We start from the raw sequence: 11,795 nt of genomic DNA on the forward strand, positions 1-11,795 counted from the left end.
TTTATTTTTTAAAAGATTTTATTTATTTATTTGAGAGAGAGAATGAGAGAGAGAGAGCATGAGATGGGGGAGGGTCAAAGGGAGAAGCAGACTCCCCACTGAGCAGGGAGCCCGATGCGGGACTCGATCCCGGGACTCCAGGATCATGACCTGAGCCGAAGGCAGTTGCTTAACCAACTGAGCCACCCAGGTACCCCCTATGTTGTATCTTTTAGTACCATGGTTCATTCATTCCATAATTGGAAGCCTGTATCTTCCACTCCCCTTCACCCATTTTGCCCATCCCCCCACCGCCTTACCAACTCTGGCATCCATCAGATTGTATACATTTTTATAAACATCTAGAAATCTGGGAAATAAACAGCTCACCTGGGACTTGGTCATTTTCAGCATTCAGGTGTCTCATCAAGGGTATCTTCAGCAAGGATGAACTTCTAGACTTGAGATCTACTTTGTCCTTTATAGGAAGTGCCTCATTCTAGGAAGCCAGCATCTAAGGATTCAAGGAAAGATTTGTTTGGCATGGAAATAATAACAAAAGCAGGTTCCTATATATACAAGGAACTGTTTTAAGCATTTCTTTTCTCATTTAACCCTCACAATCCTATGGGGTAGACTGTAATTATTCCATTTCAGAGAAAACCAAGAAAGGAAAGGTCAGGCACCTAGCTAAAAGCCACACAGTAATGGGTGGACCAAGGATTAAAACACAAACCCTCGGAATTGATAGAATCTCTGATTCCAGGGAAAATTACCAAATTATGAACTATCCTTTCATCTTAACCAACTTAAAAAAAAAAAGGAAACATGTCTAAAACAACAATTTTCTCACACAGAAGTCAGAGGAGAAGGGAAACAAGGTGAGACCCTTATGTGCCATAGCTCACTGCCTGGAGACTTTCTAGGCCACAGCACAGGGAGAAGGAACCCGAAGAATCTAGCAGTGTTGCTGAGTTAATGATACAGAATTCAGAGTCTGAGGAAGAAAAGATGACTAACACTTGCCAGGCAGTAAACCAGAGAAGAGAGGGAAAACTCACTCTGGTTCCTTTGAGTCTCTGGCTCAGCACTAAAGAGCTGTTCGGAAACTACCAAGACCACTGGAAAGGAGCAGGTGGAACAATTCCTAGCGCTCACACAAGATCAGGAACAGTTAAGCGTTCCCACTAACCTGGGTGGAAAGACCTTCTAATATGCCTGGTCTCATGCAATGCAGAGGTCTCAGGAGAATATTATCTCAGAAATGGGGACAAAACAATCCTAGACAAATGACTCTTTTGGCATCACCTAATAAAGCTTAAAAGAAAGCCTCCAATGAATCAAACTGTTTCAAAGTAACTTGGTTACATCCCAGAACCAACCTCAAAAGTAGTTAAAGAAATTAAAAGAAAATCCTTCAAACAAAATGAAACTCACAATATATGACATCCAATCAAAAATTACCAGACATGCACAGAAGCAAGGAAATATGACCCATAGCTAGGCGGAAAAAATCAAGCAAGAGAAACAGACAAAAATGGCTAAAGGTAGAGACCTGGTGGACCAGTACACCAAAAATGCTATTATATATACTCCATATATTCAACAAGTTAGAGACAAGCATGAGCATGATAAAAAATAATAAAATGTTTAACAAACACTATTGAAACAATAGGATATTCATGTTTACCCCATACCAAAATTAACTCAATAGATTATAGATTTAAGAATTGAAACTGTTGGGGTGCCTGGGTGGCTCAGATGGTTAAGCATCTGCCTTCGGCTCAGGTCATGATCCCAGGGTCCTGGGATCGAGCCCCACGTCGGGCTCCTGGCTCAGCGGGGAGCCTGCTTCTCCTCCTCCCTCTGCCTCTCTCCCTGCTCATGCTCTCTCTCTCCCTCTCTGTATCTCTGTGTCTCAAGTGAATAAATAAAATCTTAAAAAAAAAAAAAAGAAAAGAAAAGAAAGAAAGAATTGAAACTGTTGGGGGCGCCTGGGTGGCTCAGTTGGTTAAGCGACTGCCTTTGGCTCAGGTCATGATCCTGGAGTCCCGGGATCGAGTCCCGCATCGGGCTCCCTGCTCGGCAGGGGGTCTGCTTCTCCCTCTGACCCTCCTCCCTCTCATGCTCTCTATCTCATTCTCTCTCTCAAATAAATAAATAAAATCTTAAAAAAAAATAAAAATAAATAAAATAAAAAAAAAAAAAAGGAATTGAAACTGTTGGGGTGCCTGGTGGGCTCGGTCAGTAGAGCAGGTGATTGTTGATCTTGGGGTTGTGAGTTCAAGCCCCACGTTAGATGTAGAGATTACTTAAAAAAAGAAACAGTGAAACTTCTAGAAGAAAGCACAGAAAAACTTTAAGGGACCTTGGATTAGGCAAAGATTTCTTGAAAGGGCACAAAACGCACAATGAAAGAAAAAAAAACTGATAAATTAGGCATCCTCAGTACTAAAATTTTTGATATTCAAAAGACACTTTGTAGGGGCGCCTGGGTGGCTCTGTCGTTAAGTGTCTGCCTTCGGCTCAGGTCGTGGTCCCAGGGTCCTGGGATCGAGCAGGAAGCCTGCTTCTCCCTCCCCCGCTCCCCCTGCTTGTGTTCCCTCTCTCACTGTCTCTCTCTCTCTGTTAAATAAATAAATAAAATCTTAAAAAAAAAAAGACACTTGTAAAATGAAGGATCAAGCTAGAGGCTAGAGTAAAATATTAACAAAATGCATACCTGATGGGGCGCCTGGGTGGCTTAGTCCTTAAGCGTCTGCCTTCAGCTCAGGTCATGATCCCAGGGTCCTGGGATTGAGCCCCGCACCGGGCTCCCTGCTCGGTGGGAAGCCTGCTTCTCCCTCCCCCACTCCCCTTGCTTGTATTCCCTCTCTCACTGTGTCTCTCTCTGTCAAATAAATAAATAAAATCTTTAAAAAAAAAAATGCATACCTGACTAAAAGACTTCTATCTAAAAAATAAAAAGAGGGCGCCTGGGTGGCTCAGTTGGTTAAGCGACTGCCTTCGGCTCAGGTCATGATCCTGGAGTCCCGGGATCGAGTCCCGCATCGGGCTCCCTGCTCGGCGGGGAGTCTGCTTCTCTCTCTGGCCCTCCCCCCTCTCATGTGCTCTCTCTCATTCTCTCTCTCTCAAATAAATGGGTAAAATCTTAAAAAAATAAAAAATAAAAAGAACTTTTCCAACTTCACAAAAGAGACAATCTAGTAAAAAAGAAATAAAAGTTTAAACAGACATTTCCCTCTCCAAAAGTAGAGAGATGGCTAATAAAAACACAAAAAGCTGCTTTAGGTTACACAACAAAAGCAAATTAAAACCTAAATAAAATATTGCTACAAACCCATTAGAATGGCAGTAATTTAATCTATCTATCTATCTATCTACTCTAGGTCCAACTTGGGGCTCAAACTGACAACCCTAAGATCAAGAGTCCGTGCTCCACCAATTGAGCCAGCCAGGTGCCCCAGAATGGCTATAATTTAAAAGACCGAAATTACTAAGTACTGACTAGGATGTAAAGAAGAAGAACTCTCCTGCACTGCTGGTAAAAATATAACATGGTACAGCCACTTGGACTTGTACATGAATGCATACTGCAGCTTTATTCAGAATATCCAAAACCGACCCCCAAAATCCAAAACATCCATCAACTGGGGAATGAACATGTTGCAGCATATCTGTGCCACCGATTATTACTCAGCAGCGGAGAGGAATACACTCATGATAAATGCAAAATCATGGATGAAGATGAAAAGCATTATTCTAAGCGACTGACAGAGTAGGCAGTTAGCTAGATATAAGCGTGGAACAAGTGATTTCTGATTGTAAAAGGGAGGAGGCCAAGCTCCAAACACCTGGGAAAGGCCCCATGGGATATGCCTGCATTCTTCCCTATGACCACTGCCCTACAGTAACCTGGAGCTTTATTATAATACATTTACACTGTGGTTTTAACCCCCTCCCCAGAGAATGGCTGCCATGACAGTTCCGACAAGGACCATATGAGGCCAAAAATTCCTCCAGTAGATGGAGTCCCTTAGATGACTGGCTGCAACCTCAGTCAGAAACCACCCTACCTATGACCCATAACCTATCCAAACACAAAAAGAAAAAACAACCCTGACCCAGGGTGCAGCTGCAACCTCTGGGCCTGCTCGCTCTCCCATCTCAAGAATGTACTTTTGCTTAAACTGCTATTAAACCTTTGCTTGCTTAAGAGTTTGGCTCTGAATTCTTTCTTGGCGGAACCCAAGACCTGAGGCCAGGGAATGGGACTCCCGCTGACACAACTAGTTACTGTATAACTCAGTTTATATGAGGTATTAGAATACATGTAACTATAGAAAGCACATAAATGATCACGAGGTAACAGAGGATGGAAATATGGTCTCAAATGGAAAGGGGACACCAGGGAACTTTTGGGGTTGATGCAAAAGTTCTATGTATTGATTCAAGAAGAGGTTACACGTTGGTGTACCTTTGACAAACTCATCAAATTTGTACATGAAGAACTGGTAAGAGTTACTGTAGGTAAATTATACCTCAATTAAGCTAAACTTGCCTACAAAAAGCAAAACAAATACAGGCTATCTGCCTCTGACACACACTTTGTGTGTCCTTAAACTCTGCAATGAAGTCTCAACTGAAATCTCAAATACATATCTCTTGTTGAGACTTCATCTTCACAAAAAACTCAGCTGGTCTCTTACATACTCTAAACAGTGCTGACTGTTAAAGAATTAACTCTGGCTATGAAAAATAAATTTAACAGAGAGTAATCTAGAGATGCCAGGACACCCTAGAAATATATTAACACAGCTTCATATTCTCAATATCACACTGCTGAGAACTCTGAAGGAAAATGCAACTCTGTGTCTTAGGCTATAGGACAACTGAAGGAAACAGTACTGGATTTCAAGGATAATATGAGAAAGACATTTATAGGCCAATTGCATTTATTAAATTAGCTATAAAAAGCCTAAATAAGGGGCTGGTTGGTTAAGCAACTGCCTTCGGCTCAGGTCATGATCCCGGAGTCCCGGGATCGAGTCCCGCATCAGGCTCCCTGCTCAGCAGGGAGTCTGCTTCTCCCTCTGACCCTCCTCCCTCTCATGCTCTCTGTCTCTCATTCTCTCTCTCGCAAATAAATAAAATCGTAAAAAAAAAAAAAAAAAAAAAAAAAAAAAGCCTAAATAAAATACTGAGAAACCACATCCACTGATACATAGGAAGATCACTAAGAAAACGAAATACAGGAAGAATCATACTAGACACAGCTGACTTTATTCCAGGAATGCAAGGATAGTGAGTAGAGGAAGAGGAGGAGAGAGTCCTTGAATAGACCTCCTGCTGAGCGCAGAGCCCAATATGGGGCTCAATCCCAGGACCCTGAGATCATGACCTGAACTGAAATTAAAAGTCTACTGCTCAACTGACTGAGCCACCCAGGTGCCCCACCACTGACAATTAAAAAAAAATATATTACTAAACTAGAAATAGACAAGGAAGAGTACCTACAAAATAATCCATGGCATTTCTTTAAACTTAGGGACAGGGATAACTTCTCTCTCAACATTTAGTCAAAAATGTACCACAGATAAAAACCTAAGCAATAAAATGGGAAAAATAAAGGAATGAAGACTGGAAAAGAAGAAACAAAACTGTCATTATGCAATTGCTTTAGTATCAATATAAACATTAATTGCAATTTCATATTCAAACAAACAACAAGATTTAAAAGGGGGAGAAAAAACAGTATTTACAAGTTACCTGGGGGGAAAGTGTGCAAGACAGAAGTTTTATTATAGCAAAAGGAGGGACACCTGGGTTGTTCAGTGGGTTAAGCATCTGACTCTTGATTTCGGCTCAGGTCATGATCTCAGGGTCCTGGGATGGAACCCCTACTCAGGCTCCGTGATGAGCGGGGAGTCTGCTTCTCCCTCTCCTCCCTCTGCCCTTCCCCCAACTCATGTGCTCTGACGTATGCTCTCTTTTCTCAAATGAATAAATACAATTCTTTAAATAAATAAATAATTTTAAAACTATATCATTATAGCAAAAGGATACAAATCATGACCAGTCAAATGGAGAGAGACAATAGGGTAAGTGAGATTTGGGATCCTCCCAAACCAGAAGCTTCCATTGTCCTATCCCTTTGGAGTCAGGGACACATTACTCATCCAGCATATCTATGAGTGACAATATGTAGGGTACTGCCAACCACAGATGCTCACCCGAGCTTCAGCGTCTATAGTTTTTATTAGAATTTCTTTAAGTAAGCATGATTGATCTTATCACTGGCCATGTGACTGAACCTCCAGCACCCTTACCATCTCGGAGGTTGGGCTGGTATCACCAGGCTCAAAGCCTCAACCCTCTAATCACAGGGTTGGTCTTTCTGGCATAAACAGCCCCATCCTGAGTCACCCCACTGGCACAGCTATCTACAGACCCACCATGAATAACAAAGACACTCCTGTCACTCAGGACATTCCAACAATTTAGAGGCTATTTCCCAGGAACTGGGGACAAAGGCCAGACAAATTGTTTATTACAAAATAACCACCGAAAGACGAGCATTCCAAATATGTGGAGTAAAGACAAACTTCTCAGTTTTAAAATTGGCCCATGTAATATATAAAGATGGTGGATCACTATGTTGTACACCTGAAGCTAATGTAACATTGTGCATCAACTATACTGAAATTTAAAAATTAAAATAAGTAAATAAAAAAATAAAATTGGCCAATAAACATATAAAAAGATGATCAACGCTGTTAGTAATGAGAACAGTGCATATGGAGACCACAATGAGATGATGTTTATACCCAAAAGACGGTCAAAAAGCAAGAATGAAAATACTAAGTGTTGGAAAGCTTATGGATCAACAGGCACTTTTATACACTGCTTATGACAGAGTAAGGTGGTACAAAAGCAATCTGGCTTTTCCTTCTAGATAAAAATTCATCTACTTTGTGTCAGAAATTATACTTTTATTTTTATTCTTTAAGATTTTATTTATTTGTGGGACGCCTGGGTGGCTCAGTCGGTTAAGCGTCTGCCTTCGGCTCAGGTCATGATCCCAGGGTCCTGGGATCGAGTCCCGCATCGGGCTCCTTGCTTGGCAGAGAGCCTGCTTCTCCCTCTACCTGCTCTGCCTGCTGCTCCCCCTGCTTGTGCTCTCTCTCTCTGACAAAAAAAAAAAATAAAATCTTTAAAAAAAAAAAATTTTTTTTTTATTTATTTGTTAGAGCGAGAGAGAGAAAGACAGCACAAGCAGGGGGAACAGCAGAGGCAGAGGGAGAAGCAGACTCTTTGCCGAGCACGGAGCCCGATGTGGGACTCGATCCCAGGACCCTGGGATCATGACCTGAGCCGAGGGCAGACACTTAACCGACTGAGCCACCCAGGCATCCCAGAAATTATACTTTTAGGTATTTAGCCTAGACTACACAAATTCTCACAATGACTGTGAGACATACAAGACTTTTCAGAACTTCACTACTTTTAACAGCCAAAACCTAGAAACAATACAAATGTCTGACAGCAGGAGAATGGATGCATGAACTACATTGTATTTATGCAATGAAATTCATATTAATGAAACAAGCCAACATGCAAGATGAATGAATCACAGACTTGTACTGAATCAAGAAAAGCACGGAAGACCACATTATAATATCCTTATTATAAAACTTACAAACTAGAAAAACTAAAGAGTGTACTCTCACTACCGTTAAGAGTATATTCATATACATGTGATAAAATTATACAAGTCAAAGGAATAATACATACTAATTTGTGAACAGTAGTTCCAAAGTTTGGGAGGGTTAGAAGGAGACCAGGAAGATGGAACAAGGATGAAGACTTTTCCATTTTCAGATAATCAAATATGACCTTTTTAAACAAAACTATAAAGAAAAGCTGAGGCTAATCACTTTTTCTAAATATGAAAGGATGATTTACCCACTGTTGCTAAAGATGTAGAAAAACCTGGCACACTGTGTGGAAGCATTAGATAATGGAACATTACTGGGGAGTCTGGTAAAACTAAATCAGAAGCCTTTGAAATACGCATTTAATCCAGTCTACTTTACCCATTAAAAAAGGAAAAATATCCATAAAATATAATTCAGTTTAAAAATACATTTCAGGGGCGCCTGGGTGGCTCAGTCGGTTAAGCGACTGCCTTTGGCTCAGGTCATGATCCTGGAGTCCCTGGATCGAGTCCCGCATCGGGCTGCCTGCTCGGCGGGGAGTCTGCTTCTCTCTCTGGCCCTCCCCCCTCTCATGTGCTCTCTCTCATTCTCTCTCTCTCAAATAAATGGGTAAAATCTTTAAAAAAAAAAAATACATTTCAAAACATTACAGATAGTTTAAGGTGATTTTTATCTGCTTTTATTGATGATAAGGATATAATGATATTGTGATACAAAAACTGAAGAGAACTCCATTTAATATGAAACATAAATACATATAGTTAGAAAATATGTATGTGTATGTTTATATATAAATCTAATTTAAAAAGTTAACAGAATTGTTTGAAATATAAAAACTCCCATTAGGAAAGTATACATTTAAATAGTAATAGCTACCTTCTGTCAAGTACCTACCTGTTATGGACTTAATATTTGTATCCTCCAGGGGTGCCTGGGTGGCTCAGTCGGTAGAGGATGTGACTCTTAACCTCAGAGTTGTGAGTTCAAGCCCCACCTTGGGCGTGGAGCCTACTTTAAAAAAAAAAAAAAAAAAAAAATTCAGCCCCCAAACTCATGTGTATTTGGGAACAGAGCCTTCCGGAGGTAATTAGGTTTAGATGAGGTCATGAAGTTAGGGCCCTGAGAAGTACCTGTGAGACAGACACCAATGTGTTTGAATGGGAAAACTGAGAATTAAAGAATTGAGCACCTTACGCCAAATCACACAAACATGAAGCAGAACGGACATAAAAAGCTAGTACTAGCTTCGCGCGGTGGCCGCAGCGTAGCCAATGCGGTTTATCCGAGGAGCGATTACTGCTAACTGGAAAAGCTAGGGCTAACGTGATTTCATGCGCGTGCAAACGCACGTGTACACTCGCTGATACGCACACACATTCTAAGTGTTCACTGCACGGTTTTAACTCGTCGATCTATTCATGGCGGGTGAACCATTGGGCTATTCTTTCGACTTTTCTGTACGCTTAAATTCAGCACAAAAAGGCGCCTGGGTGGCTCAGTTGGTTGAGTGACTGCCTTCGGCTCGGGTCGTGATCCTGGAGTCCCGGGATCGAGTCCCGCATCGGGCTCCCTGCTCAGCGGGGGGGGGGGGGTCTGCTTCTCCCTCCGACCCTCCCCCCTCTCATGCTCTCTCTATCTCATTCTCTCTTAAATAAATAAATAAAATCTTTATTAAAAAAAAAAAGAAAGATGGGGCGCCTGGGTGGCTCAGTCGGTTAAGCGACTGCCTTCGGCTCAGGTCATGATCCTGGGGTCCCGGGATCGAGTCCCGCATCGGGCTCCCTGCTCGGCGGGGAGTCTGCTTCTCCCTCTGACCCTCCCCCGTCTCATGCTCTCTCTCTATCTCATTCTCTCTCAAATAAATAAAATCTTTATTAAAAAAAAAAAGAAAGATGGGGCGCCTGGGTGGCTCAGTCGGTTAAGCGACTGCCTTCGGCTCAGGTCATGATCCTGGAGTCCCGGGATCGAGTCCCGCATCGGGCTCCCTGCTCGGCGGGGAGTCTGCTTCTCCCTCTGCCCTCTTCCCTCTCGTGCTCTCTGTCGCTCATTCTCTCTCTCTCAAATAAAAATAAATAAAATCTTAAAAAAAAAAATTCAGCACAAAAAGCTGGGAAACGGAACACCCAATACACGCACCCAAGGGTCTCCCTGCGGCTCCTCGCATTCCAATCCCACACACCTCTCCCACGGACACCCTGCACTTTGCTGTCGCACCATTCACAGCCCCCACAGGGATCATCGGCCCCTCGGATGCTCCCACTCGGACCCTAGGAACCTCAGGTGACCCCCAATCCTTCCCTCACCGACCAGACCCCGACGGGCTCCCCGGTCAGTGGCTCTCCCAACGCCTCCATGTACGGCCCGGGGCACGACCCGGAGCCCATCTGTCGCGGTCAGCAGGAACGGTCTCTCGTTCTAAACGCTAACGCCAGCCCAGGCTTCCGCCAACGCCCCTGCCGACCCCGGAGCCCCCAGAAACAGTAACCCCCCACGAGTACCCACCACGAACCGCATCTCGAGTCGCACAACTCCCACAGTGCGGGGCTCCGAAAGCGCCTAGCAGAAACCCAACCAACCTCGACCGCGAATCCGCGACCTCACGCCGTGGGAACCCGAGCTTCCGTACGCCACTTCCGCTTCCGCTCATCCGGTTTGGGGCCCGAGTCTCGGAATCAGCGGCACTTTGGAGTCAGCAATCAATGCACAAACCCTCATCCTGGCCCTGGTTAGGATTTTATCGCTGGGCAGCGTCGCCGCGTCGATTTCGTTGCGATGCGGTGGTGGCGGCCATTGTGGGCCGGGCGCCGCCATCTTGGGTCGTGCGCCGTACGGAGAGCGAGATGGCCACCCTAGGCGGCCGGAGCTGGCCGGCCAGACCAGAAAGGTGCAAATGCTACCCATCCTTCCTCTTCTTTGCAAGACTTCTCTCCGGTTCTGCCGCCCTGGCAGCGCCTGGCAGTGCCGTCGCGCATGCTTAGTAGGACTTCATCGCTCTCGACCCGAGCGGAGCGCTAAGCCAATCACAGGCCAGGCCTGAGCCGGAAATGGTTGCGCCCGCTCGGTCTCGTCGCCCTTCGGACGCCGCTCGGTGGGCGCGGCCATAGTGGGAAGGTCTGGATCCGTACAGCGAAGAGCGGACCTGGGGGCAGGGACCTGGGGGCGGCGAGGACGCTGGAGGCACGTTCGAAGAAAACGGGGATCAGGAGAGTAGAAGTGGATCTGAAGAAGCAGAGGCGACAGGAGGATGTGTGCGTCGTGACCGGGAACGGCGGTGGACCAGAGACTGGCAACCGCGATCCACGCCAAAAGAACATTGCTTGGATCTCGCGTCCCAAGATAAACTGGGCACTTTAAAGAAGGATCCTGTGTATCCTCGTTAGTCACAGCCCGCCCGGTCACCTGTTTTTGTGAATGCTGTGTAGATAATGATCCCAGCTGCATTATTTAGTCGATTTCCCCACTGCTAGGTCGAACCATCTCCATCCTAAGTCAAGTGTCCCCATCTGCATGGCTCTGATTTTGGACGTTCTGTTCCAATTGTTCTCTTGCTAATCCCTGCGCCAGCACCATGTTTTAGCCACGGGAGCTTTCTGAGTCTTACAGTCTGATAAGGCAAGGCCTCCTGCCATAGTCTTTTTCTACAAGCCTCTGTTCTTTAGGCCCTTTATATTTTCAAATAAAATTTTAACTCGGGCGCCTGGGTGGCTCAGCTGGTTAAGCGACTGCCTTCGGCTCAGGTCATGATCCCAGGGTCCTGGGATCAATGCATCAATCTTCCTGCTCAGCGGGGAGCCTGCTTCTCCCTCTGCTGCTCCCCCTGCTTGTGCTCCCTTGCTCTCTTTGTCAAATAAATAAATAAAATCTTTTTTAAAAATAATAAAATTATGGGGCGCCTGGGTGGCTCAGTTGGTTAAGCGACTGCCTTCGGCTCAGGTCATGATCCTGGAGTCCCGGGATCGAGTCCCGCATCGGGCTCCCTGCTCAGTGGGGAGTCTGCTTCTCCCTCTGACCCTCCCCCCTCTCATGCTCTCTCTCTATCTCATTCTCTCTCAAATAAATAAAATCTTTATTAAAAAAAAAAAGAAAGATGGGGCGCCT

General features: G+C 44.6%; 1 protein-coding gene across 6 annotated transcripts in view; it reads right to left on the bottom strand.

Moving 5' to 3' along the window:
* The window catches only part of LOC117998274 (zinc finger protein 260-like), a 64,055-nt gene extending 53,278 nt beyond the window's left edge, over positions 1-10,777 (bottom strand). For 2 of the 6 annotated variants that reach the window (XR_004675960.1, XR_004675963.1), the window contains exons 1-3: positions 10,200-10,777; positions 8,592-8,708; positions 370-493 (exon numbers count right to left, since the gene is read on the bottom strand). Coding sequence is in view for 1 of the 6 variants with exons in the window: in XM_034986994.1 (XP_034842885.1) it covers positions 370-393 (24 nt within the window). In the remaining 5 variants the exon portion in view is untranslated. The remainder of the gene's footprint in view (positions 1-369; positions 494-8,591; positions 8,709-10,199) is intronic. The other 4 variants (XR_004675961.1, XR_004675959.1, XR_004675962.1 and 1 more) reach the window with 4 other exon arrangements.
* Between the last annotated feature and the right edge of the window lie 1,018 nt (positions 10,778-11,795).

Source organism: Mirounga leonina, unplaced genomic scaffold (assembly GCF_011800145.1).
Source record: "Mirounga leonina isolate KUSES-001 unplaced genomic scaffold, KU_Mleo_1.0 Mir_376, whole genome shotgun sequence".
Taxonomy (NCBI): domain Eukaryota; kingdom Metazoa; phylum Chordata; class Mammalia; order Carnivora; family Phocidae; genus Mirounga; species Mirounga leonina.